Raw genomic sequence first — 27,135 nt, 5'->3', positions numbered from 1 at the left:
GGACAGACAAACTGACCAACTCGCCTATGAGCTGTGCCAAGACCTCTACCCTGTATCCAGCACCACTACCAGCTCTCAGAGTCAGGAGGTCTCAGATCCTCACCAGAAAGGGGGAACATATTCCCAGCCCCTGGAGTTAAAGCTAACCATCAGGGACACATCAGTATCTGAGGAGCAAGTTGCAGCAAAGAGTGTCCCTACCCACTGCATGGGTGACATAAATGAATTCTAGGAAGATGCGCCAGATCTTTCTAACCCAGCCCTCTTGGGAGAACACTGGGGATCTGGGAAGAGTATCCATAAACACTTCCCATGGGAACAGCCACTCCCAGTCTTCCTCTGGAGAGCTGAGGAAGAGCTCCCTTATAGGCCCTGAAAGTACTGTCCCAAAACAGTAACTCACTGATACCAGACCCGCACCGCACACGGTTGGCCTCAGAGTTTTCTCAACGTCTGCCCTGTTCCCTGCTCATCCGAGAAGACCCTGGTCACTAGCCCAGGGTTCTTCCCAATGAAAGGCATTCCAAGGCCCTGCTTAAACGCTGTATACATGAAGCCCTCAAAGCTACAGTGACTCTGCCCCTCTTTCCCTGGGACCAGGCACAGCCTCAGACACAAAGCTATTACCACAGAAGAGTGATCAGACGGTCAGAATACTTCTTGTACAACTATTCTCCTGGGTTATTTAAAGGTGTCTGTATGGGGGAGGGCTGACTCCTCCTGCTCAGACAGCCTGTATCCCTGGCAAAGGGTGTCTAGGGTAGCAGTTCCTGTGAAGAGCACAGTTACCACCAGTTAGATTTGAGTCAATCACAGCAGAAATCCTTTGGACCAGGGAGACTAAAGCCATGTGATTGGTTCCCGTGTCCAGATTCTGGAACTCTGAGCCACAGGCTTTAGACTCCCTACCCATCTCCAGCAGACAGTGTTTGTCTACCATGGTATCAGAAGTGAAAACACAATATAGTAGATACAGCATGGACAGGTGGGTTCCAGCACCCAGGCAGGTCACTCCCAAATGGGAGTTGCAGGCACAACCCAATCCAGACTAGAAGATGGGCCATCTGGCCAGTGCCTGCAGGCCCTCAGGCTCCGCACACCAAGGCAGGGCACAGGGGACAGATCAAGGCTAATGTGATTGCCACAGTCAGTGCCCCTCTGTGCCCCAGGCCCTTCCAACAGCCCCAAAGGACAGCCCACTCCATTACAGAGCTCGCCTAATTAAGGTAATTAAAATGAAAGTAATCAAAGTAACATAATAGGAAATTTCTTAATAAGCCCTCACCACTGCCAACTGCAAGAGTTTTGTGCCTTTGTGCATGTCGAGGAGCTAAAGAGAAAGAAGGTGGGAGAAGGTGAGCTGTACAGGGAAGCGGGCCTTGCTGGCTGTACCCACCTTGCACCCTCAGACCCAGGCTCTCTGTATCACAGCTCCCTCCACAGAGGACTGTGTGCAGACCTATCCTGGGAAGTTACCCCACCCACCCCCAGCAGCCTTGTCTCCAGTCCCCAGGGCCCCCAGAGGAACCAGTGCTGACCCATACCCAGACACTTTGGTGAGGCGAGTTGGGAGGGGCCACCCAAAGCAGACCCCTCTGCAGTCATACGAATTTGTTTACCCAGCATGCCCCGTAGGGCAGCTGACCAAGCCTGGACTGATTCTCAGGGGCCACTTCCTCTTTCTAAAACAGAACCCTATGCCCCCTCCTTAGTCTAGACCAGGACATCCCCAACAAAGAGGGGTTCAGCAGGGCTGCCAGAGTCAGGGTAACCCTAGGAAACAGGCTGTGGGCACAGAACTAGATCCTAGCCTACTTGGTCAGTGCGGCCAAAGACTTGGGGCATATAAGAAAACCAGAAGACCCCAGCGTGGACAGACACCTGCAGGGACAGGAATGGGACCGGGAGTGGTATGGAATAAAGAAGCCATCGGCTCATCCAGGATTGAGTTCTCAGACGCAGAGACAAAGCGTGATCGTGTGGGGCAGGGAATAGCACAAGACATGGGACAGTTCACCCGGAACCCAAGCACTGTACATTCCTGAGCCTCCCTCCTCAGGACTTAGGTTCTCTCCTCCAAGGCTGCCCGGTGAAGTCCAGTGAAGCCTTACCTACTTTGGTCCTCCCCGAAACCTGAGCAGGCCTGGCCACTAGAGGGCATAGCTGAGCAGCCAGGCAGCTTTGGGGTGTTGATACTCTCCCTGGAAACTAGCCCCGCCTGCTTCTGTGTCTACAGTGTTGGGCCAGTGTCTCTAAGGGCCCAGAGACCCTGGGGCTGACCAGCAGCTGCACCCACCACCCCCGACCCTGGCCTAATAAGGAATTCGAGTCATCAGAGCCTTTCCATGCCCAGACCTGGCTGGTTCAGCTTGTGAGTGTGAACAGGGTAGGCATATGTACATGTGTCTGTCACTGAGGGCTACTTGGGGCCAAAAAGTAGTTCCTGGGGTAGAGGGCAGGGTTTAAAGACAGACTTGTTCTAGAGTCTTTTTCTGAGCTGACCATAGGTTGTCTGGTAGTGCTCCCCACCATGAGTTGTCTATGATCCCACCATAGGCTGTCCGGTAGTGCTCCCCACTGTGGGTTGTCTGATAGTGCTCCCCACCATGGGTTGTCTATGATCCCACCATAGGCTGTCTGGTAGTGCTCCCCACTGTGGGTTGTCTGGTAGTGCTCCCCACTGTGGGTTGTCTGGTAGAGCTCTGCACCACGGGTTGTCTGGTAATGCTCCCCACCAGGGGTTGTCTGGTAGTGCTCCCCACCAGGGGTTGTCTGGTAGTGCTCCCCACCAGGGGTTGTCTGGTAGTGCTCCCCACCATGGGTTGCTGTAGTGCTCCTCACCGTGGGTTGCTGGTAGTGCTCCCCACCCTGCTCCAGACCCGGCAGGCACCTCTTGGCCCTAGCCCTCAGCCTGCATCACCCAGGCATGAGCAAGTGGGTAGGGATGTGGTGCTGGGTTGGAGTTCTGAGACACCCATTTACCTTCCTGGAGGTAGGTGGAGCCAGGCGTCCCAGAGTATGCCCAGGCCCCTGATCTCTTAAGCACTCAGTTTCTCTCCCTAACTTGACCACCAAGATCCTCTTAGGCTGACCTGAGTAGGCAGGGTCCCATCTCACTGAGGCTCAAGAGATACGAGTAACTTGAAACCCAACCTGACAGGCCCTAGCAGAGCCCATAACCCAGCTTTGGAGACTGCCTGCCGAGAGAGTGCCACAAGTATCTCTTTAGTGGCCAGGTATCAGGTTCCATACAGCGGGGTCTGCACAGATTCTGAGGACTCAGTGGCTGAAGCTGGGAGGCCAGGCTCAAGGGTGGCAGCAGAGCAGGTGACCATGACAACTTAGACACTAACTACAGTTGTCCCCCTCCAGGTACCTAGGAAGATCGAACATGGGCCAGTGGGGACTGAGACTGTGATGTCAGCTCAGGAGCTCGTGGCCTGCCTCTGCCAGGAGGGGGACAAGCACCTGGCCCTGGGGGAGCTGCCCTTAGCCACAGCCTTCTACCTGGCTGCCTTCAGCTGCCATGCCCCTTCAGCCGTGCGGCATGTACAGGCTCTCCTGGCTGAGGACCCAGGGGCACCTGTGGTGGCCACCCTGGAGGCCTGGTGTCGCGGGGACAGCCAGATCCCTGCTATCCACTGGGATGGCATGGTGGTGGTCTCCCTGACTGGGCCACTGGCCTCTGCCTTCCTTGGTGCCATTTGCCCGGATCACCCTGCCACTGTCCTGTACCTTTTGGCTGGCCTGCTGGCCCAAGGGCGTCATGTGGAAGTGGTGCGGCGCTGTAACACCCTGTTGGACGCACACTCCCAACAAGTCCTGGAGCTGCAGCTGACGCGTGCCCTGGCCTGGGTCTTGTCTGTGGACCAGGCCAGAGAGGGCATAGCTGCCTATCTTCAGAACTTCGCCTCCAGCGCAGACCGGACAGTGGCTTTCATCCGCAGCCACCAGCAACCCTACCTCCCCAGGCTGCTTGGCACCCTCCAGAACTACCTCTCAGGACACCTGAAGACCATAGGTAGTGCCAGCCAGCAAAAGACCAACTGCCGGGGACTTCTGGAGGCCCTGGACCCCAGAGGCAGCTGGATGGGTACCATGTCACCGGAAGCTCTGCTTCATAGAGGCAGGTTTGAGGATTGCCGGGCAGCATGCAGCCGGGACATTCAGCCTGACTCAACAGGGAGTAGACCCGAAGGTAGGAGAGTGACTCTTAAAGTCACATTCCCCAAGAGCCTTAGTGACAATCACTCCAGCCACAGTTTAAACCTGCCTATGGTGGGACCAGAACCGGGTCTGGGACTGGGTCTGGGACTGGGTCTGGGCGGGTCTGGGCGGGTCTGGGGCGGGTCTGGGGCGGGTCTGGGCGGGTCTGGGCGGGTCTGGGCGGGTCTGGGGTGGAGCTGGGGACACCACAGTGAAAAGACAGAGAACCCAAAAAAGTAGCAAACAAAATTCTTGCCTTACTAAATGCAAGGAACAAATCTGGCTGTCAGTCAGGGAAAGTTTCTCAGGAGAGGTGACTTTTTAGAATCCACGCATAAAAAAAAAAAATCAACCAACCATATGCAATGTCCTTGGGAAGAAACTTGAAATGTCCTTGCCACCAAATAGTCGGGGTGACTGAAGGGGAGAAGGTAGCAGCAGTCCGGGGCCTAGAAGAGTCTGGATTTTACTCTTAAAACCACTGGAGGGTTTTCAAACTGATGTGAGCATGCTTCTTCTGCTGTTGTGTATGGTCTATGATTCAGGGGCCAGAGGGGGCTAGACCTGCTGGGACCTAGAAGGCTGAGGGAGGCTGAGGGAGAGCTGAGGGAGATGAATGGGAAAACAGAGGCTGGAGGGATGGGTGCTGGAATGGAGGGAGGCTAGGAAACAGAGAGGAGGCTGGGAAGTCGGAAGGATGGTCCAGACCAGGGCCATCTATCAAGGGTCCTTGGACTCTCAGACAGGAGACCATGGTCCTCACCTGGGAGGAAGCATGGCAGAGTGAGAGCCACTGAGTCCTTTGTAGCAGGACTGTGGACACAGTTAATGAAGGACCAAGAATGATTTAAAGAGCTAGCCTTGAAGACTTGACTGCAGAGGGGTTGGCTGAGCCAGCAACCCTGTGCTACCTGTTTTCTCTTACAATAGCAAAACACCTAAGAGAAACCAAATTAGAAAAAGGCTTCTTTCCATTGGCTGGGTTTTGTGGATTTCAGCCTGTGGTCAGCTGTCCAGAGAGTCTCACAGGCACCAAGGGGCGAGCACACAAAGCTCCTTTGTTGGGATGTGGTAAGAGGCACAAAGTGTCTGTTGAGTAACAGGGTTCCTGGGGACCTGGACAGGAGCAAGTTTCAGGGAGGAAGCAGCTGGAGAGAACTGGGAGGCTCCATGTTTGGCTCTGATACATCTGATAGGCAAAAGTGCGTTACATCATATAAGACAGCTGGGCAGGGTGGCGCACACCTTTAGTCCCAATGCTTGAGAGGCAGAGGTGCATATCTCGGAGTTTGAGGCTAGCCTGGTCTACCGCATGAGTGCCAGAACAGCCAGAGCTACGTACAGAAGCCCTGTCCCCCTCAAGAAATAATAAACAAATAAATGTTTTTTAAAGATACGAAAGTAGGGGCTGGAGAGATGACTCATCGGTTAAGAGGTCCTGGGTTCAATTCCCAGCAACCACACAGTTTCTCACAACCATCTGTGATGGAGTCTGATGCACTTCTGGTGTGTCTGAAGACAGCTTAGTGTACTCGTATAAATAAAATAAATAGATAATATTTATTTTAAAAAGATACAAAAGTAGAGACAATGAGAAAATGTAATACATTTTACAAAATTAAAATTTTAAAGTTTTTCCTCATATACCTATACAAGATGAAAGGACAATTCTCAGAGAAGAAAATGTTTTCAAAACATATAATGGCAGAAAAAGACAACCGCATACAAAGTATTTGTGGAATACCCACATATCAGCAAAGCAAAGGAATTGAGGAAAACAACTTTCCCCCAAAGAGAAAACACAGACAGCAAGCAAAACATGAGGGAAATTGCTGGCGCCATGGTAACAGGGTGGAGGCAAATTAACACAACGGAAAAGTATTTTCTTTGGACACAGCCGACTGGAAAGAAAATTAATTAATGAACCCCAGGGAAAAAAATGAAAGTTAAAACCATAGGGTAGCACCTTAGAAGACCCAGGCTGTCAAAACTGCTAAAGCTAACAGCAGATCTGGTCCTGTGGAGGATCAGCCTATCTGACAGGATGCCTATTCCACAGGCAACAGCCTCCTAATTTGGATGAAATACCAAAAGCAAGTACCTGACAGTGTCAGATGGTCACTGCCTGGACACATAAAACTGGGGCTGCGTGGGGTAAGACCGCAGCTTGGAGATTTTTCCTCTGTGCTGGATTAAACTCAGGGAGGAGAGACGTCTAAAGCATCAGGTGGCAGCTTCAGGAAATAAAAAGAGAATTTGCTTCGGAAGACAGAATTCGGAGTTTGAGTCGAGACAATGCAACTGGTTAAAGTTCAGCCCTCATCTGAAGCACGCAACTAAATCCAGAGTCTTTACGAAAGAAGCATCGCTCAAATGTCTGGGGTACAATTTAAGAAGTTCTAGCTAGGATATATAACTCAGTGGTTAAGTGTTTGCCTAACATGTACACAGAGCTGGGTTTGATATCTAGCACCCCCCCCCAAAAAATGGAAATTAACTGAGAAAAAAATAACGAAAAAAAGTCAGTGTCGTAGAGATGGGAGAAGAGTCAGCAAAATTTAACATAAAACAGATTCTCCGATATGCAAAACTGAAGAAAATATGGATACAGCCTTACTGGCCTGTGGGACAATTAACAAGAGTATTGTGTGTGGCTGTATTCTTGGACGGAGATACGGGTGTGATGTCAGCAGCTGCTGGGGGCCTCTGCCGCTTCCGAGGCTGACCTTCTGTTCACAACGTTTTGCTTCTATGCTTGGCTTCTAACACCAGGACTGGGCAGGGAACCCTAGTGGTGATGGGTTTCTCGGCCAGTCTGTGCAAACCGGTTGCTTGTTGTTTCACTGGCCTCGGTGATGTGGTAGTGTGCTTCCCACAGCCATCCTCAGAGCCCGGGAAGTGTCCATACTGTAACTCCCATTCTAACAATGGGAAGGGAGCAGATGCCCGGCCCGAGGCCCAGGTCCACCCACTCTTCGGGTAAGGACTTCAGATAACTGAGCGCCTCCTTTCTGCTGTCTCTGTTTCCTACAGAGAAGTGTTAGGTCCCAAGAAGGCGGAACAGCAAAGATGTCCAGGACGGGTGACCCTACAAAGTCAGAGTCAGAACCCCAGCTTCATAGATCGGGCTAGGTGTGGTTACATCCCTGAAAAGGAAACTAAAGCCCATCATTAAGTCAGGGCGGAAAGGAATATAAATAAACTTCCGTTTGGGCTAAGAGGTGATGCCTACAGGAGACACTCTGGGGGAGCAATGCTGGGTGGCACCGGGAGCTGCTGGCTGTGGTGCTGGCACAAGTCCTGCGGCATAACCCTCTGGGTGCCCACGGGCTCGGAGTCATGCTTGTGGTTCTGGAGCCCTAGGTTCCAGCACACTTTGGGGAGATGCCCTGGACTGACAGAGCGGGCTGTAGGAAGGCAGACCACACCTGTTTCTGTCCCTAGGTGAGCACCTGGCAGCCCTGCTGGTCACCCGCGCGGCCGCCACCTTCTTTCAGGATGGCCCAGTCGGGGACATGCTGCGGGACCTACAAGAGGCCTTCAGCGAGAGCCCCGCCGGCGCGCGGAGGCAGTTCCAGGCCCTGCTCTCGGCCGAGGAACGCGAACGCCTGCAGGGGCAGGCGCAGGAGGCCGCGGACTTGGGCTTCGCCCGCTTTCTGGAAGCTGTGCGAAGCCGCGGCGAGCTGCGCCGGGATGCGGATCGCGAGCTCTTGGTTCCGGTGACCCGCGCGCTCCGCGTCCTGCTCCGCGTGGCGCCCGCCCGACGGCGACCCGCGCTGGGCACCCGCCTGGCGGAGTGCCTGCTGTTGGCCGGGGACGTGGCGGGGGCTCGAGCGCAGTGTGAGCGCCTCCTCCGACCCAGGCGTCCCGGGGAGAGCGCGGGAGACCGCACCGGAGAGCACGTGCCGCTGCTGGCACTGCGCGGCTTCTGTGCGCTGCACGCGGGGGATGCGCGGCGTGCGCGAGAGGACTTCCAGGCGGTCGTGGAGCGCGCGGCGCCGCACGCGGGAGGCTGCGTGCGCGCGCTGTGCGGCCGAGGGCTACTGCGCGTGCTGGCTGGCAGCGCCTTCCTGGGCGCTCTGGACTATGTCACCGCCTGCCGGCTGCGTCCGGAGGAGGCGCTGGTGGTCGCCAAAGCCTTCGTACCCTGGAACCAGCGAGGCCTGCTGCTGACCGTGCTGCGGGAGGAGGGCCGCAAGATGCTGCTGCGCTCGCCAAGCTACGCCGCGAAAGCTGCGCAGGCGCAGGAGGGGTGAGAACCTGCCCCGTGCCGGAGGTGGGGAAGCTAGCAAGGACGTCTGATAGAAAATTGCGCTGGGATCCGCTAGATGGCTTCCCTAAGCCAGGGCTGAGTCTCAGATCCTGGGTCTCACAAAGTGGTGCCCTGTGGGCTTTCTCCCCTTTATGTTAGGAACAAACTGGAGGTGTTGACTCACACCTGCAACCCCAGCACTTGAGAAATTGATGCAGGACAGCCTGAGCTCCACCGTGAATTCCAATCCAGACTGGGCTACATACAAAGTGAGACTTTGTCTCAAAAACACAAAGTGCAAACAAACCAACAAGTCAAAACAGAAGGGGGCAGGAGCGGGAGAAATAGCTTAACAGTTAAGAGTGAGTGTTGCTAAGAGCCAAGTTTCCAGGAGCTTGCCTTAGGTAGTGGCTCACCTCAGCCTGTAACTCCGGCTTCAGGGGAATCCCATGCCTCTGGCCTCCAAGGGCACTTGTCCTCACTTACAAACACACTCACGCGTGCTCACACACACAATTTTTAAAATGATTTTCTTGTTCTATTTTGGATTTTTTTTTTTAATTTGCTGGCATGCATATGTATCACGTGGGTGCAGGGCCAGCGAAAGCCAGAAAAGGGCGTCAACTCTTCTGACTTGGGAATTATACAATTGTGGTCACCAAGTGGATGCTGGGAATGTAACCCCAGTCTTCTAGGAAAATAGCCAGTGCTTTTAACCACCGAGCCATCTCTCTGCCCACTCCCCACCGCAACACACACACTTTTTCCTTTTTAAGTAGAAAAAAAACAAACAAAATCCTTGAACATTAGTCCCCTGCAGTGTGTAGTTCTAGTTGTTTCTTTTTGTGCACATACAGTGTCTCAAAACATGGAGGTTTTGCCGAAGCTGCAGCTTGTCCCACCTGCAGTAGAGAGTGACTTCTAAGTTTCTTTGTTGCTAAACGCATTTCTTGTGTCCAGGGCAGCAACAAGGAAGGGTTTTTTTATTTCAAGTGCTGCCCACCCTGCCCTCCCAGACACATGTGACACACTGCTGCCTGATGGGTGCACCTCCAGCAGCTTAGCCCTTCCTCAGGACTGTCAGTCCACACCCCACACCTTTGCATGAGCTTCCTCTGCCCTGGTGTGACTTACTGTTGCAGTTATGTTCTTTGTGATAAGTCCAGCAAAGCCAAACCATCAATTCTTGTGTTTACAAAAAGGAAACTGAGGCAGGGTCTGCTGGGGTCCTTAGGCAGATTTGGTGCCTACTTCTGTGTAGGGCCTGCCCCATGGGTGCAGGGAGAGAGAGTGAAGGAGCAGGTTAGGAATCTGGACAGAAGTGATGTGATCTTCCCTCTGCATCTCATTGGGAAAGGGGCCACCCAGACAAGGAGCATGAATGGGAACAAGATTCACCTGAGGCCTGACCTCAGTGGAGTGCATGTAGAAAAAGGCCTGTCTCACACTGAGTCATCCTCTCCATAGGGATGCCTACGGTGTGTACCAGCTGGCCACGCTGCTAACAGAGATGGATACGGAGGATGAGACTTCCTGCCTCTTGGCGGCTGATGCCCTGTACCGCTTGGGTCGCCTGGATGATGCTCACAAATCCCTGCTGGTGGCTCTTTCCCGGAGGCCCCAGGCAGCCCCTGTGCTGGTGCGGCTGGCCCTGCTTCAGCTGCGGAGGGGCTTCTGCTATGATGCCAACCAGGTGAGTAGGCCCAGGTGGGCTGGTGCAGGGAAGGAATGGCACAGCTTTGCAGGGGACACTATGTATCCTGTACAGCTTTGCAGGGGACACCACTATGTATCCTGTGGCCCCAGATCTGCTCCCTACAGTCTGGACTTTGGAAAGGGCAGACCTAATTAGGACCCACTTCACCACCTGTATCCAGTCCTTGTCTCTCTGACTCTCATCTTCCTCATCTGTGCCTGCTCTTGTAAATTGTCAAGGGAATTGGCTGGGGTCCCTGGGACCTGGGAGGTGCCTGCTTACACGAGGTGCTTCCAATTTGCTTTGGCTGCAGTATTATAATGAAAAGTGACCAAGAACCAATGCTTCATAGGCTGAGTTCCTACTCAACCCTCCCAGATAAGCTGGACTTGAACGTAACTCAGCTTGGTATAGAAGTGTGGGTTTTACAAGACCCTTGACCCTGCTTGCCAGCCTCTGAGAACCCTCCTCTGGAATGGCAGAGTTTAGGACCTGGCTTAGGTGTTGTGGGGCTTTCTGTTTACATGGAGGTTCTGTTTCTGGGAGATTTCGGGCCTCAAAGTCTGGGCTGAGGGACCATCCAACCTCTTTGTTCTTCTCTGGCCTGGCTGGAATCCTGATCCAGTGGGCAGACAGGTGGGCAGAAAGATCATCCTAGAACCAACCAATCCTTTTCTACCAGGGACGGGAGTCTGCTCGAGTCCCATAGGAAACAATGTTGCATCTCCCAGACGGGAGTCCTGGAGGGAGGAGCTTGTATCTGCCAAGGACACCTGGCTAGAGCCTGCTGAGACTCCTTGGCTCTTGGTCAACACCTTCTGAGGAGGTTGAGTCCCTGTCACATGCTGTTCTGAAGGTCGCTTACACAAGCTTGTTGTTCAAGCCTTGTGTCAGCATCTTGGGGTGGAGTCTCCAGCCAGGTGACTTAGGGAAAGGAGAGCCCCACCCCACCTCACCATTTTGCAGAGTGGGCTTCCTCTCTGCCCAGTGTTTCCTTGTTCCCCTCATCCCTGTCCTTGTTGGGAGACACTTGAGAGGGACACAAACACACCTTCAAAGGCTTAAGTGGCTGGGGCTGTAATTCATGAAAAATCTTCCAGGGCTCAGAATAGACAGCTCCCCACCCCCACCCCAGACTTGTGGAAACAGAGCCAGGCCCTCCTACTGGCAGCAACTGCTGGAGTGGGCATGGATAGGAAGAAAAGGGGGCCAGCGGTGAAGACTGCAATGACTCTGGTCTCACGTCCACAGCTAGTAAAGAAGGTAGCCCAGTCTGGAGACACTGCATGCCTCCAGCACACGCTGGACATCTTCCATCAGGAGGACCTGCAGCTTCTGCAAGCCCACTGCCATGCACGGGCCTTAAGTATCCTGCGGGCCCGGCCGGGTGGGTCAGAGAGTGAGGCCCACACCAGGGAAGCCATCGCCTATCTCTCTTTGGCCATCTTTGCTGCAGGTAGGAACCCCCGCCAGCCTCAGGGGTCCAGTCCTGTGCCAGATGCACGGGGCACACATGGGATCTGTGAATGAGCTTGTTCCGAAGTATCCTGTACCCTGGAGCCTCCAGGGTGTTGACAAGATTGGGACCATTTGCCAAGAGCACCCAGTACTGGATCCCATGGCTGTCCATGAACATACAAAGGCTTGAGAAGGGCCTGGGCTGAGACACTGCCCTGCTCCTGGTCTGCCCTCCCCTGCATGCTCCATGCTGAGATGTCAGCCAGACCTTGGCTCCCCTGAGACTTTCACAGTAGTGGCAGGTTCTGTATGGCCATACCTGCCCTCCACACATCACCAAGCTATCCCATCTGGGTTGCCGCAGGCCTGCCTTGAGGGTGCTGGAGCACAGTGTGCAAGAGCCATGGTGCACATACAAGTTCCTGGCCATTGGGGTGGCGAGGGCTGGGGGTAGTGTAGACCTTCATTCAGCTTGTGGTGACTTCTTGGTGACTTGTACTGGCACCTCTCCACTGCTCCTCCTCAGAGTAAGTGGAAGAGAGCCCATGTGAGTGAAGTGGTTAGTGAACCAATTCCTGCAGGTCACTGTGTGGTTCCCTGTGGGGATACCAGACAGATATACAGAAGGAGTATGGTGGCAACATTCTATTTGGTGATCAAGCTGTGCCTGACCACATTTTCTTTCTCAGAGTTCCTTTCCAGAGTTCACTGGGAATTGCTGTCCACTTTGAGCCTCATGCCGTACCTACTATGTGCTTCTTTTCTCTAGCCTGGACTAATTTATTCTCTCAACCCCTGCCTACTCCCCCCAAAACAGTCATAGACTTTCCTAGAATACCCCAACCACCTGCCAGTCCTCCCAGGCATCATCTCTCCTGGTTGGGCTTCTCCTGTCCTGTGGCCAGTTACCTGGCTACCTGACCCTGTCTCAGTACCCAATGAGTTGCTCCCCAGGGTGGACCTTGTGTCCCCCATGCCCACCAAGGTTGAGCACTAGATGGACCCTGAAAAAGAGGGCCAGCCAAAGCTGTGCCTGACCACATTTTCTTCCTTCAGGAAGTGGAGCCAGTGAGTCCCTCCTTGTCCGAGCTCGCTGTTATGGACTCCTGGGTCAGAAGAAGACGGCCATGTTCGATTTCAACTCCATTCTTCGGGAGGAACCGGGGAATGTGAGAGCTCTGTGTGGGCGAGCTCTCGTGCACCTGGCCCTGGACCAGCTGCAGGTGCCAGCCCATCCTCCCCACCTGGGGCTGGGCAAGCAGGAGTGAGGGAGACCATGGTGCTGCTTTCCTCCTCCCCTGAAGGAGGGTGAGCGAGATCAGGCCTTCCAGCCCTCGGGGTGCACATCGGAACTCCATATTCTCCTCCCCACAAGCACTAGCGGGGATGGAGAGGCACATTCCCACAGATCCACCTTTGAGTAATCCTGCCTTTCATGCTTTGACACCTCAGTCTGCGTGGATAGGTATGCAAGCCCTAGGGGCCACTAGTGGATCTTAAATGATTTCACAGTGAATGCGGGTGGTAGGTAGGCCATGGATAGTCAGAGCCGGGAAGGTAGAAAGCTGGATGGGACAGACCTTCTGAGTCTCCAGGGAGAGAAAATGGAGACATGGGAATGATCCCTCCCACCCTGACACTCATGGGCTCTCCTTCCTTGCAGGAAGCTGTGGATGACATGGTCTCCGCCCTGAAGCTTGACCCAGGCACTGTTATCCCTGAGATCCTCTCCCTGAAGACAGAAGTTCAGTTGCTCCTTACCCGGGGCCTGTATACCCGCTGCCGGGTCCTCCTGAACCAGTGTCTGGACACTGGGGTGCCCCTTAGGGAAGAGGACACCCAAGGCCTCCTTGCCATGGGGGAGGCACTGGTTAGAATCAATGCTGCACAGCCCAGTTGGCACCTGCTTCTCACAGACATCCTCACAGGGCTGGGTATGTGTAAGAGCAGGGGACATGGGCCTCTGTCCCACATTCCCTGTCCTCTGTGTTATTCTCTGTGGGAGAAAGCCCTGGCTTCTCAGGCTCCAAATCCTGTGACCTCCGACCACTGAGGGGCCTGTAGAGTGCAATTTCTGGATTTTTGTTTGGTTGGTTGGTTTGGGTTTTTGAGACAAGGTTTCTCTGTGTAGCTTTGGCTAGCTAACCTAAAACTTGTCCTGTAGAGAAGTCTGACCTCAAACTTAGAAATTCACCTGTTCCTTCCTCCTGAGTGCTGGGATTAAAGGTGTGTCCCACCACCACCTGGCTTTACCCTCTGGTTCTCCAACTCACATACTTCTGCTGGCAGAGGGAAGACCCCAAGAAGGATTTGTACACCCACATGCGCCATGTGGGTCTCTGTCACCCTTATTTGAAGGGAAGCTCTCTGTAACCTGCTTTTGCCCTCCAAAGACTTCAGGGGGCTGCCCCACAGCTATGCTCTTACCGGGGCTAAGTCTGCACTCATCAACTGGACTCCACCCAAGACAGAGTAGAGGACATCAAAGTAGTTCCCTAGGGCTAGATGCCCGGCTTCCTGGGCATGCCTCCATCCAAGCCATACCCACATTCACTGAACATCTTTCCCTTATCTCCACAGGCAATTATCAGGAGGCTGGCACCCACTTGCAAGAAGTGCTGCACCTGACCCCATCATCAGAGGCCGCCCAGGCCCGGAGAGGCTTGCTCCAGCTTAAAGGGGGAGATGTGTCAGCTGCTGCCCGTGACTTGCAGTACCTGGCAGAGACAGATACTCAGGACCTCGGCTTCCTGTTACGTCTCCTTGAATCCCCAGAGCGGCAGAGTCTCACGAAGGTATGTAGCACCTCATAAACCCTGTGCTGACCTTGTCCCAGGACCACGAGCTTCAGAACTCCATACTCACCCCAGCCAGCCCTTCCCTTCTTGCTGCTAGCTGCCTTCCTTGGGTTTGGGGTGAGGTGGAATAAGAAGCCCCAGAACTGGCCAGGGAAGATCTCTGGAAATACAAACTCTGTTTCTTTGCTTGTACATGCAAGCCATGGGTAACTGGGGCTAAGAAACCTCGTTCTGGTACAAGGACCACTCCAGGACCCAGTGCAGGGCATACAGATCCTGTTGTGTTTTATAAAAAGAAAGAAAGAACCGGGATATGTTTGGTAGAGGTGCAGTATGGTGAGAGGTGGAAGGGGGTGCCTCTGTGGACCCATGCTGAGACATCCCTTCCCCCTGAGGTACCAGCCATAGATGGACATAGTATAGAATAAAGTTTATTTAGAGCATGGGGAGGGGAGTTGAGGAGGGAGCAGAGACAGAGAAAGGCGAGGGTGGGACAAGAGAGTAGTAGAGGCTGGCCATAAAGACATGGAGAGAGAGGGGGAGGAGAATAGAGAGAAAAGGGACAGAGGGGGAAGAGAGTAAGAGAGTGAGGAGGGGGCAAACAGCCTCTTTTATACTGAGTCAGGCATTCCTGTATGTTGCCAGGTGTCTTAGTTAGGGCTTTACTGCTGTGAACAGACACCACGACCAAGGCAACTCTGTCTTAGTTAGGGTTTACTGCTATGAACAGACACCATGACCAAGGCAACTCTTACAAGGACAACATTTAATGGGGCTGGCTTACAGGTTCAGAGGTTCAGTTCATTATCATCAAGGTGGGAGCATGGCAGCATCCAGGCAGGCATGGTGCAGGAGGAGCTGAGTTCTACATCTTCATCTGAAGGCTGCTAGCAGAAGACTGGCTTCCAGGCAGCTAGGATGAGGGTCTTAAAGCCCATACCCACAGTGACACACCTACTCCGACACACACCTTCTAATAGTGCCACTCCCTGGGCTGAGCATATACAAACTATCACAGCCTAGAAGGAAAGCTAACAGGTCCAGGCTTTAGGCCTTGGGGTCAGAGGGACCCAGGTCAAGAGTTGACATGGGGCAAGACAAGTGTCCTTCCGAATGCCTCCTTCTGTCAGTTGCTCTGAATTCTGCCAGTCAGGTGACATGGAAAAGAGCCTATCAGAGAGTGGCTGAAACAGGAGAGTTGGCTGAGCCCTGATGAAGGCTTCCTAAAGCAAAGGACCTGCTGCCTGAGAAAGGGGGCCAGGGCTGTGATGGTGCTGGTTGGAGTTGAACTGAGAGGAACGTCTAGGCTGAAGTTTATAGACTCTATAGCAGTGTATACAGTTCTAAGAGATTAAAGCCTCTGAGCATGGAGGGCCAAGGATATGACTTGTGAACTAAGAAAAAGGGGTAAGATAAAGTGTCTGAGCATTCAAGGAAGGTGGGCAAGAGTCCCTAAGCTTACAGGCTCAGGGCCTGGGGAGTCCTGAGTAGAACCAGAGATGTTTCTGAGGTTCTGGTGCCAGAGAGGAATTCCAGAACTGGAGCAGGTTGGGTACTGGGTTCCTGAAAGTCTTAAAAGAGTCGAGAGGGGAATCCTGATCCCCAAGCTCTAGGACTGGAGAAGCTCCTTGGGTGGGGGAGGGGGCGGTCCTGGAGCTAAAGCAGGGAATGGGGACTTGGGGTGGAGGGCTGAGGAGGTTCCTGAGCTTCAAGGGGAAAATCGGGAAAACACTGCCGAAATTCCAAGGTCTAGGGATCTTAGACTCCAGGGTCTAGGTTTAGTAAGGCAGCTTTCTGTTGCCTAGCAACAGGGGCCAACCCGGAAGTGGCCTTTCTGGCTTCCTGCCTTGTGTCAGTCTCGCTACCCCCCAAAGCGTGGTCCTTATGGACTGCGCCTGCGCTTGCGCCTGCACGGCTGTTGCCCCTCCCAGAGCTGGGCGGAGCGGGGCGCAGAGCTTGTGAGGCTGTCTGTATTTAAGCTTTTTTGAATGCCTTCTATCTGTACCCGGCAGCCACGTGGACCATGCAGCCGGGAGGGCGAGAGGCTCTTGCAGTCACACTGCAGGGAACAAGAAAAGCGGGTGCCCTTGTGCCTCAGCGCCAAGTCCTTCCCGGGAGCCTTCAATCTAGTGCTGGGAGATGGCACTGCACCCCATGCTGGAAAGCAGGTCCTCGGGTCCCTATAGGCCCCCGGAAACCTTCAGCCCCTAGCAAAAACATCTGGCCTAACCAACTGGTGGTGTTTGCCCCCTGTAGGAGTGACTGCTCAGCCCGGGATGCTCTGAGCTTTACCCCCAACGGAAGGATTTAGAGTTTAGGGTGTTGTATGCTGTGAGGCAGGATGCATTTAAAAGGGGGAGGGAGGGACCCCAGTGGCCCATCTTAGGTTCTGTGGAACCGTTGTAGGTTATTAAGCAAGGGAGGAATCGTGTGAGTTTAAGGAAGAAGTTGCCTGCCTTCGCAGTGGCCTAGAGAAACAGGATCCGGGAAGAGGAGATAAAGACGCTTAGCAGCTTCAGGTGCAGACCTGCCTCTGCTCAGGAAACAATGTTGCCTAAGAACTAAGGGGGAGGCAGACATACTGAGCCGGCCGTAGCCATCAGTCAAAGGAGGGAACCCTCACCCCTACCCATGACCAGACCTCCAGAAGTGTGGCTACCTTCTGCACAGCGAGGAGACCAGACAACAGCAGAGGCTGTCTGTGCCCAGACACTAACTCTGAGCTCTTGCCCTGTGCCCCCTTTGCAGGCCGCTGCCAAGGAAGCAAGCAACCTCTTGGATTTAGGGAATCCGAGGCAGGCACTAAGCTACTGTTCTTTGGCCATCCTGGCCGGAGACAGCAATCCTTACCATCTGCGTCTCCGAGTGGCCTGCTTGACCCAGCTGCAGGAGTATGACCGGGCACTCAGGGACCTGGACCGGGTCCTGCAGCCGCCTATAGAGCACAGTGACCTGCCAAGGAGGACAGAAGATTTCTGCACCCGGGGTCGCCTGCTTCTGAGTCTGGGGGATAAGGATGGAGCCGCAGAGGCCTTTACCCAGGCTTTGGCCCTGGCACCAGCCCAGGCTCAAAGCAGCCTGCTGGAGCAACCAGGCCAGGCCACAACAGCCAGTGTGTTTCTGATCCGTGGGCAGCGCTGTCTAGAGGAACAACACTTGGAGGAGGCCTGGACAGCGGTCCAGAATGGACTCCTGGTGGACCCCAGCCACAGTGGGCTAAAGAAGCTGAAACTGAGGACTCGAAAGGTGGCTGCCTCTGGCTGCAGGCTGCACTAACCAGTAGCTAACCTGCCTGACTCCTCCATCAGCACCTAACTTCTCATCTAGGGTGTACCTGGCTCCCCAGATCCAAGAGTGGCACTCTCTGCTGGCCACCCTTGCCTGTCCTTTGCTGTGGGATTAGAGGACAAAGTTCCTGCTTATGCAGAGCAGCTGGCCTGGGTAGCTCACAGCCCCACTGCAGCAGGCAGCCTCAGCACTCTGCTCACACCTGGGAAATGAGCAAGATCAGGGTTAGCACCTCAGGGCCTATCGGGAGAGTTGCTGGCCCAGGAAGCCCTCCCTGGGGAGGAGGCTGCTTAGAACAGGCTCCCGCATTAATCAAGGTCCAGATTCCTGGCTGCCTCTGTGCATCGACTGACCTCGGGAGCTCGTTCTCCAGGGACTCGGTGTCCATGCCAGCAGGCACGGCCCAGGCAATCCCTTCCCTCCACAGAACCCTGAATCCTCGTAAGGTTGAGAGACCCCAGGCTTCCACTTGGCCTGAGCCTGACCAAGGTGTCAGCCTGTGATTTGGTACATCTGAGCTGAGACAGTTACGTGGGCAACCGTGCCATCCAGTCTCGATCCCTGCCAGTGGGGCTCCAGTCTGTCACCTTCACTACCACCATCACCAAAGCTGTCATGGCCTGGACTGGAGTACTTCATGCACCCACCGCATTGGACAGGACTGCTTGAAGTGACATGACAAACCCCTTCCTGGCTTCTCCTGTGAGGGTGAGGGCAGGGTCTGAATTCTAAGACTTCCCTTTGCCCTGGGCTACCTTCTCCTGCAGTTCTTTTAGCAAGGTGGAAACCTACTGTCTCACCTCCTACACAGACCAACCCCCAGGCTCAGATACAGGATTCCTGATCCTGCCCATCCCCAGGGCAGGGATGAAGTAACTGGGTAGGATTAGCAGTGTCCTTCCTATGAAGCCTTTTTATCTGCCTGACAACATCCCTCTGTGGTGTGGGAGCCCTCCTCCCTGCTGCTATAATACCTGAGACCTGCCAAGCTAAGCCTCCGTGTATTCCACAAGATGACCAGGAAGAACAGAGAGCCCAGAAATGCTCTTCTGTGAGGCATACCCTGGTTCCTGCTGTCCTTCCCAACCATGATCTCTAGGATAGCCTGGTGCACATCTCCACCAGGTTACCCTTTCACCCATCTCACATCTGTCTCTCCACCTGTGCATGCCTTGGCACCACAGACATTTGCCGACACCCAGCAGCACCATGGTCAAGCAGTTGTCACCTGGTGTGCCCTCTGTGCCTTTGCTGCCTTTCAGCCTAAGGTGTCCTGTCATGCTCATCCACTCCAGGATAGTTCAGCCCTTGTCATTCTAAACATGAAGGCACTCAAATCTGGCAGAGCTCCTCCTGGCCACCAGGGGCATCACCCAGCACCTTGAGGTTCATCTCTCAAGGACTTAGCACAGGCTCGTTCTCTCTCTCTCTCTCTCTCTCTCTCTCTCTCTCTCTCTCTCTCTGCTCATCTGTCACTTTGCTGTGGTCTAAATGTGTTCCCAGAAATCCGTGCGATGAGATCCCACTACCAATGGGATGTTGCCAGAATGTGTGGGTCTTGTGGGTGGGAAGGAGTTAGGCTGTACTGATGCTGATGCAGCCCTAAAGAACGGTGTCCGTGGCTTTGAAGGCACTTCAGCCCACCCACATATGAGAATGGAGTGGGGAGGTACCACCTACAAACCAGGATGCAGGCCTGTCCCCACATACCTACCAGGGCTCCACCTTGGACTTCTACCTCCACAGCCATGAGAAAGAAATCTCACTTGATAAGGTTCCCAGCCTGCTGGATTTTGTCTCAGTGAACGGAAGTGCAGTGTCTCCTTACCACCACCTTTGCCCTGACCACAGACCTCTGGTCCCTGAAGATGGAGGTGTGTCTTAGCTAGCCAAGCCCCTCAGCCTACACACTGTCTCATGGAAGAGTCCCAGGCTAGACCAGGCACCCCAGCAGCCTGGAGATTGTGGTGGAGGGTTCTAGAGGCTGTGCATTCACCCTAGCTAGGGTATAGGCTTACAGGACAAGTCTAGGGTTGCTGGCCTCACCATTCTAGAGCTCACACTCTGAAGATCCACCTACCTCCTCGCAGTCCCCAAAAGCCTACCCACAGCTTCCCAGCTCCTTCCATGTTTGGCTGGAGTGGAAAGAACCCAACCAGGTGTCCAGCCCTTGCATGATTTCAGTGTCTATTGTGGACCACGGAGTCCAACTTTCACCAAGCAAATCATGGGTCACTTCCAGCAGAGTGTGATCAGATACAGCAGAGTCCTCATAGGGGGATCTGTGTGCCCAGTTGGCTATGACCCTAGTCTCTGCCCCCACCTTCCTTCCCAGAACTCCTCGAGGTGTCACAGTGTGTAATCCACAGCCTCAAGGGCCCAACTTGATCTTCGTTCACACTCAGGGGTCCTCAAAACCTGACCTACTAGGGGCCTAAAAGCCAGGTCTTTTAGCACTGACTGACCACGGTGTTTTCAAGTGAGAAAGGCTAGTGTCCCTAAATGTTTCTGGTGGAGGGGCCCTTGAAGGACTAGGGGCCCCTTACCTCAGCACCACGGCCAGATGCGCCCATTCCAAATTTCAGAATCCAGATCTTGTTCAGTGCCCTAGTTTCCCTTATAAGAACTCAGAAAGGGGGCGGGGGGTGGGCAACACCTCAGTCAGTAAAGTGCTTCTTGTACAAGCACAGGACCTGTGCTTAATCCTTGAACTGGAATGCAAAGCAAAACAAAACAAACACCAAACCAGAGTATCCCACACCTACAATCTCCATGCTGAGGAAGCCAGGGACAAGAGCATCCCTGAGGCTAACTGACCTGCCAGCCTTCCTACTCATGTGGGCAGGAAGAGACTTCCACCAAGGTGACAGTGGAAGCCATACCATAGCATCAGTTCAAACAGAGAGCTATTGACTGTTAGGGGTTAGTGTGACTGCCGCAGTGCTAACTCATACATCACAGACTGCAAAGTTCTGAGACGTCCATCAGTCAGCTGCCCCTCTCTGCACAGGAGACTAGCTCCCTACTCAGTCTGCCCAGCCCCTCTCAGGTGAAGCTTAACCACCCCTCATGCCTGGCATTGGGCTAGCAGAGTTTTCATGACAAATCCCTCTGTTGGTTAATAGGTATCAACTTGCCTGGATTTGGAATCACCCTGGACGGAGATATATCTCTGGGTGTGTTGGTAAGAGTATTTCCAGAAAGGTTCAACTAAAGAGGGAGAAAAACACCCTGGACATGGGTGACACCATCCCATGGGCTGGTGTCGTAGACTGAATAAAAAGGAGCAAGGGAGCTGGGCATCAGCGTCCGTCATTCTGACTGCAGATGTAGTGAGGTCACATGCCAGCCGCCCCGCCTTCCCCACTGTGATGCACCCAACCTTCAAACTCAATTAAATTCTTCATTAAATTGATTTTGTCAGGCATTCGGTCATACCTAAAGAAAAGTAACTCCTAATACTACTCCAAACCCCAGGTAATAGGCTTAAGGTCTGAGCCCAACTCTGAGCTGCAACTGGAGACTGCCCTTCTCCAGGACCATGGGCCACCCTCAGAAGCCATCAGAGCATGGTCTCAATGTTTCTAACAGCCCCATTTGGAGATCGTTCTCATGGGACCCAGGCTTTGTGCTCCAGCCCTTCCTGCTTCCCCTGGAGGCCAGGAGAGCTGTTCAAAGCTCACCGGGGCCTAATGCGCTCTTGCTTAGAGCCCTATTACTTTCTCTGAGCATATCCCCGGCTCACATTTGAAAATCTGGAATACAGCCCCTGAGCCCAAAGCGCCTAGCCAGCTCCCTAGCCAGGCTCCAGCTCCCTAGCCCCTGGCTCTAGAGGCTTCCTGGTTACGTTCAGAACTGGCAAGCAGTCCAATATCCCACCATCAGCCCCAGTGAGGACCATTTCTACTGATGTGCCTGTCCATCACGATGTGCAGATCATCTTTTACACTGGCAAGCCCCATAACCACCCTTACCCCACCCAGAGACTGCAGGGAAGAACACCCAGGGAGAGGCCACTCATATCAGCTCATAGCAGAAAACCTACCAGGGTCACACCGGCAAACCCTAGGTCCCCTTGGGCTAGAGTCAAGAGACAGAAATGAGTCAGAGATGGGGTTTGGGGGGTCAGAACACCCAGACAGCAGGGTCCCTATACTAGAAAGCACACCTGCCCCTCCCCCACACGAAAGCCCATAGAGTGCCCCGGTATGTCATCATCTCCAAGGAGTTCATATCATCACAAAGGTGGGCTGGAAGCCAGCACCATGTGACCTCACAGCCAGCTCGGCCTGACCACTGCTCTACTCCACCCAGAGCCCACCTTGGCCAGCTCACCCTAGCTCTGAGACGTCCCAACCTAGCCTTTAAGGACTTGCCTTGTGGCGGCTGACAGCACTAGGTAAGGTTCACTGAGAGGGACCTGCCCGGCCGCTTCACAGGGTGGTATTTTGGTTTTTTTGTTTTTGTTTTTTTTTATGTTGCTTTGTTTTGTTTGAGACAGTCTCACTCTGTAATCCACACGTTGGCCTTGAGTTCACAGCAATCCTCCTGCTTCAGCCTCCCAAATGCTGGTTCCAGGCATGTGCCATCATACTTGACACCTAAGCTTTGTCATGACCCCTCTAAGATCCAAGCATTTCACTCAGAGCCTATGGAGCATTTCAGCATTTCATCACCTACCCCTTGTTGGGTAGCCCCTTTGATACAACTTACTGCCTGGAATGCCCCTGCCTCATCCTCATGACAACCCAGAGAGTCCCTTCTCTAGAGAGATGAAGACCTACCTGGGGGTTGTGTGTGTCACACTGACTCCTTTCCTCCTTACCCAGCACAATCACCCCACACCTGTCCCAGGTAACTTAGCTGTGGGGTGTGTGTGTGTGTGTGTGTGTGTGTGTGTGTGAGAGAGAGAGAGAGAGAGAGAGAGAGAGAGAGAGAGAGAGAGAGAGAGAGACTTGTCAGCCGGAAGTGAAGTTTTCAGGCCAGGATGTGAACCAGCAAATTGCAGAAGAGAATTAGCTAATGCATTCAGAGTCAGAACATGCTGGAACTTGAGTTGCAAAGGCCAAGCCAGGCCCAGGCTTGTCCTGCAAGGCTGACATACACACGCACTCACCCACTCAACTGATGTTGTGGGAGCCCCAGCCCTGGGGGAGCTGATATTCTCCTAGGGATGACATAAATACAAACACTCAGGGTTACAGAACTCTATGTTAGGGTAACACAGACCAAGAGCAGACTAAGGCTTGCTCAGTTGAACTTGAAAGCCAGGTAGGGGAAGGACCCTGAAAAATGGAGCCTTCTTCGTTTTCTCCTTAGTTAGGGACCTGGAAAATGGGTCTCCTGACAAAGGGGCTTGAGGAATCAGGGAAATATAAGGAAGGCTAGAGAGAGACATCTTTGACTCTCCGCTGAGGGATCCTCTCTGGATGGAAAAGAAGACACATCTTCAGGTCTGGCTGCAACTCAAGGTGATGGTAGCCTGGAGTAAACAGGGTGTGGGAAGGAGGCAAGGTCAGACTCCAGCAGAACTCAAAGTGTGATTCCAAAGCTTGGCTTTAGTAACTCGAGAATGGGACTGTCTGGAGGAAAGCAGAGGCCCTGTGAGGATGCAAAAGACCAGACAGTCACCGTCTGACATCCAGAGGAAGTGCTGGGCGTGTGAACACCAAGAGACAGGCAACAGCTGACTGACAGGGAGAGAGGGCCAGGGCCCCACCTACTCTGCACCTTAACAGAAACAGCCATGCCAACTTGACGAGGATTGAGTCAGGAGCATCTAAACCCATCCCCAGGCTGGGCCATTTGGAAGATGATGTACAGACAGTAACACCTAAGCCTGATGGATCATGGGGCCCTGCTTTAAGCTGCTAACCCTAACCCTCTCGTTCTGTATGGTTTCCACACACATTATCCTTCTAACCCCCACCATCCCCTGAAACTCCTGGATTCCCACAAGAACAGAGACAGGACAAGCAAGAAGCTCAGAGCTTGAGTAACCTCCCCAACAGAATTCCTGATCCAGTTTCCAAGCCCAAAACTCCAGGAGCCTCCAGGCAAGGCAACCCAAGCAGGCTCCACCGTAGAGGACAGTGGACACCTAGGCTGAGCTTCCTGCATTTACTGGGGAAGATAACCTCAGCCCTAGCTAGTCCCTGCCATGCCAGACAATGGAACAAGACAGAAACTGACTTTGAGAACAATGGACACCAGGACTAGTTGGCCAGGTTTCCCTTCTACACAGGGTCCCCTGGGCACTCTGGGTACAGCTTACTGCGCCGAGAGCAGAGACCAGGACAGAGCATCCCCAAAGCACCAGCTCCCGTGTGTTTTAGGCATCCAGGCTCCAGCTGCATCTCCTGGCCCTGGCCTGGGGTGCTTAGCTGTGTGCCTTCCACCCAGAACCGGCTGATAGGGAAGTCGGAGAGCCCAGTGGGGATGGTGGAGAGAGCGTACCAGTGTAGGAAGAAGCACTCAAGCTTCCTGGAGTATGGACTGCTGGTGCTGCTGATACTGATGTTGCTGGGAGCCATAGTGACTCTGGGTGTCTTCTACAGCATAGGTGAGCAAGGATACCCTGCCCCCTTACCTCCCCCCAACCCATTCCTGCCCAGGGCTTCCCATGTCCCTGAGAGAAGCCAGCCTTGTAGAGTGGGTCAAAGGGTGGGGGTCTGCCAGGGCTCCCCGCCCCCGCCTGCTCCTAGGGCCATGCTGCTGACTCCAGAGGTGCCAAGAAGGGACACTGACCTGTACGGGGCCCAGCGACCCCATCCAGAAAAGCTCTGTCTGTCCGGGCTTGCTGGCGCAGCAGCTTCTGCAGGCTCTGCCTCCGCCCCCTCTGCCTCAGCAGGACTCTGGGATGCTGCTGACAGCGGCACGGTCCGGACAGCGGCACGGTCCCCCGCCCCACCGATCCAGCCCCCTTCTAGTCTGCAGCCCAGCCCAGCAGAGTGGCTGCTGCAGTCCCCAGGTGGCCCAGCAGCAGGAGCCCAAAGCCCCTGAGCTAAGGGGGTTCTGCCAGCTGTCTTACCTGGCGCTAGTCAGGATGACTGGTGGCTTCTGAGACAGGCTCTTGCTTAATGCAAGTTGGAAGGAAGGGGCTAGCCTGAGGACCCATGAAAGTGGAGGTGTGGCTAAGACTGCCCTTTGGGTAGATCTCAGGTATCTTAGAAACTGCTTCACACACTGACCCCTTCCTAAAGGACCACATGTAGGACTAGGGTGCTCCCCTTTGCGTGGGGCTCCCAGCAGCCCTGCACCCTACACCTTCCGATCCCTTCATCCCCTTTGAGCCAGAAGTGGGAAGAAAGGGAGGAGGAACAGAAGAAGATCCACATACAGTATATAGACAGTCTACTACACCACGCTACTCCTGCCGTGTCTCTTCAGTGATGGGCTAACCTGGCTCTGGCTCTCACACCAGGGCACCAGAGCCTGGAAGTTCTCTCGGGGAACTATGGATGAGGGACAGCTAGAAAACACAAGTGGGTTCTGCCTAAGGAGGAGGTGGGTATCCCCTACCCAGGGCTGCCTTCAAGGGCCCATGTAGTGTGGCTTCTGCCCAGTGGCCACTGTGGTCTCTGTCCACGTGGTTTGCAGGCAAGTGTTGACAGGTGCAACCAACCCCATGGGAGAAACAGAAATGACAGGGTCCACTCCCCTAGTGAAGCCTAGGGTTCCACGGACCTTTGTTTGAAGGCCACTGGTCTCAAAACATTTGGTTTTGAGGCCTCCGGAGACCAGACCTGGTAGCCCCACAGTCACCTACGAGATACATGACTGGGGAATGGGAATGGGGTTCTCCTGTTCTGTCCCCCTGTCTGTCTTCTCCATGCCTGTCTCTCCCTTTATCCTTTGAGCAGTATGACCTCAGGCACACCCAGGATCTCCTTGACTCTGCCAGGGCCCCACAATCTCTGCTTCCTCCTCCTCCTCCTCCTCCTCCAGGGCTCCTGGGACTCTGGAATGACCCTACATTTAACTTCAGCTTCAGTCCATGACTTCAGTCAGGACTGAAAAGATGGGAAATTTTGTATTACCCATAAGTACTTTCTCCTTTCTGTTCTGATGCTTTCTTATTGTTTCTGATTTGTGAGCTATCGTTTACTTTTTAGTTTCTGGGTCGTGCGGTTAGTTTCTGGGTTATGCCACCGTTTTAAATTTTACTGACTTCTGGGTCAGCTGTACCATCGTCAGAAGCTCAGTTGGAGCTGGTCGGTGAGCCCTCTGGTGCTTGACTGAGGTTAACCTTGGGTGCATTCCTGTTGCTGTGATAAAAACACCCTGACATGGCAACTTAAGAGAGAAAGCATTTTTCAGAAGTCAAGACAGCAGGGACTTGTAGCCATTGGGAGAGCAATGGACTCTGTCTATGTTCAGCTCTGTACAATCCTGGGATCCCTCGAACAGTAGGCAGCTCTCACACTCAGTTCAGTCAGGGTGACTCCCCTCTTGCATGCACGAGAGGCCTTTGTCCCGGGTGACTCTATCTAGTTAATAATGCTGTCCATCTCACTAGCCTAGGCCAAGTAAGTCTTAGTCAATTTAAAAAAAAAAAAAAAAAAGTGTAAAATAGGCCAGACGTACTTGTGGGCCATGCCAGACCCAACCTGCTGAGAGTCTATAGGTTCCTGTGAACTCAAAGTTAGGCCCAGGTTCTGCCTCTCAGCCCCAGGCTCCCAGAAATAAGACCCAGACTCAAATTATTTTTACAAATACCTTGGCCATAGAGCTAGGCTCTACTCTGACTAGATCATAGCTAGAGATAACCCATTTATTTTAACCTACATTTTGTCACGTGGCTAGCTACCTGTGCTCAGGTACCATGTGTCCCTCTCCTTACATCTTTTTGGGCTCCTCTCCCTGCTTCCTCTCTCCCGGAATTTTTTCTCTTCCCAATGTCCCACCTCTATTTCCCGCCTAAGCCATAGGCCATACTTTGTAATTGACAGGTGATGCATCATACAATACACAAGATGATCTCTCCACAATTCCCCTTTTCAGTCCAATAAGAGGCTTTTTTTAAAAAAAAAATAAGTCGAATGCAATTATAATAATTATAAAAACTATAAGGTAGGATTATACATTTATAATGTACAATCCACTGATATTTGGCAACTCAGATAAAGTATTTTTTAAAGAAAGCTGACTCTCTCTCTCTCTCTCTCTCTCTCTCCTAAATATTTATTTATTCTTTTTTTTTTTAATGTATTTGAGTACATTGTCACCGTCTTCAGACACACCAGAAGAGGGCCTTGGATCCCATTACAGATGGTTGTGAGCCACCATGTGGCTGCTGGGAATTGAACTCATGGCTCAGTGCTCCTAACGGCTGAGCCATCTCTCCAGCCCCAGATTTTACCACTTGGTTTTCCAGTTGTTCAAAGGAGTGTCTCTGGAAACCTTGCACCAGAGATTTGTCAGTTTCCTGGAGTGGG

General features: G+C 53.4%; 2 protein-coding genes across 5 annotated transcripts in view; both read left to right on the top strand.

The window, feature by feature from the left end:
* Positions 1–2,224: 2,224 nt before the first annotated feature.
* Ttc34 (tetratricopeptide repeat domain 34) lies at positions 2,225–19,475 on the top strand. 2 transcript variants are annotated; one of them, XM_076933612.1, is made up of 9 exons: positions 2,225–2,371; positions 3,373–4,198; positions 7,651–8,458; positions 9,926–10,151; positions 11,406–11,610; positions 12,669–12,835; positions 13,276–13,546; positions 14,193–14,407; positions 17,159–19,475. In XM_076933612.1, the coding sequence occupies exons 2-9, from the start codon at positions 3,418–3,420 to the stop codon at positions 17,684–17,686; spliced, it is 3,201 nt and encodes a 1,066-aa protein (XP_076789727.1). In that variant the 5' UTR covers positions 2,225–2,371; positions 3,373–3,417; the 3' UTR covers positions 17,687–19,475. The 2 variants fall into 2 exon arrangements, with proteins under 2 accessions (XP_076789727.1, XP_034359894.1); XM_034504003.2 differs by having other exon boundaries at positions 2,225–2,386.
* Positions 19,476–21,940: 2,465 nt separating this feature from the next.
* The window catches only part of Mmel1 (membrane metalloendopeptidase like 1), a 30,414-nt gene continuing 25,219 nt past the window's right edge, over positions 21,941–27,135 (top strand). For 2 of the 3 annotated variants that reach the window (XM_076933610.1, XM_034502981.3), the window contains exons 1-2: positions 21,941–22,097; positions 24,101–24,260. In XM_076933610.1, the coding sequence (XP_076789725.1) occupies positions 24,137–24,260 (124 nt within the window). In that variant the 5' untranslated portion in view covers positions 21,941–22,097; positions 24,101–24,136. The remainder of the gene's footprint in view (positions 22,098–24,100; positions 24,261–27,135) is intronic. The other variant, XM_076933611.1, reaches the window with a different exon arrangement.

Source organism: Arvicanthis niloticus, chromosome 5, assembly GCF_011762505.2.
Source record: "Arvicanthis niloticus isolate mArvNil1 chromosome 5, mArvNil1.pat.X, whole genome shotgun sequence".
Classification (NCBI taxonomy): Eukaryota; Metazoa; Chordata; class Mammalia; order Rodentia; family Muridae; genus Arvicanthis; species Arvicanthis niloticus.
This window is presented reverse-complemented; position numbering and strand designations above follow the sequence as displayed.

Coding starts and splice junctions, on each gene's coding strand:
- Ttc34 (XM_076933612.1), top strand. CDS start 3,418: ATGTCAGCTCAGGAGCTCGTGGCCTGCCTCTGCCAGGAGGGGGACAAG. Junction 10,152..11,405: donor TCTGCTATGATGCCAACCAG/GTGAGTAGGCCC, acceptor TCACGTCCACAG/CTAGTAAAGAAGGTAGCCCA. Junction 12,836..13,275: donor TGGCCCTGGACCAGCTGCAG/GTGCCAGCCCAT, acceptor CCTTCCTTGCAG/GAAGCTGTGGATGACATGGT.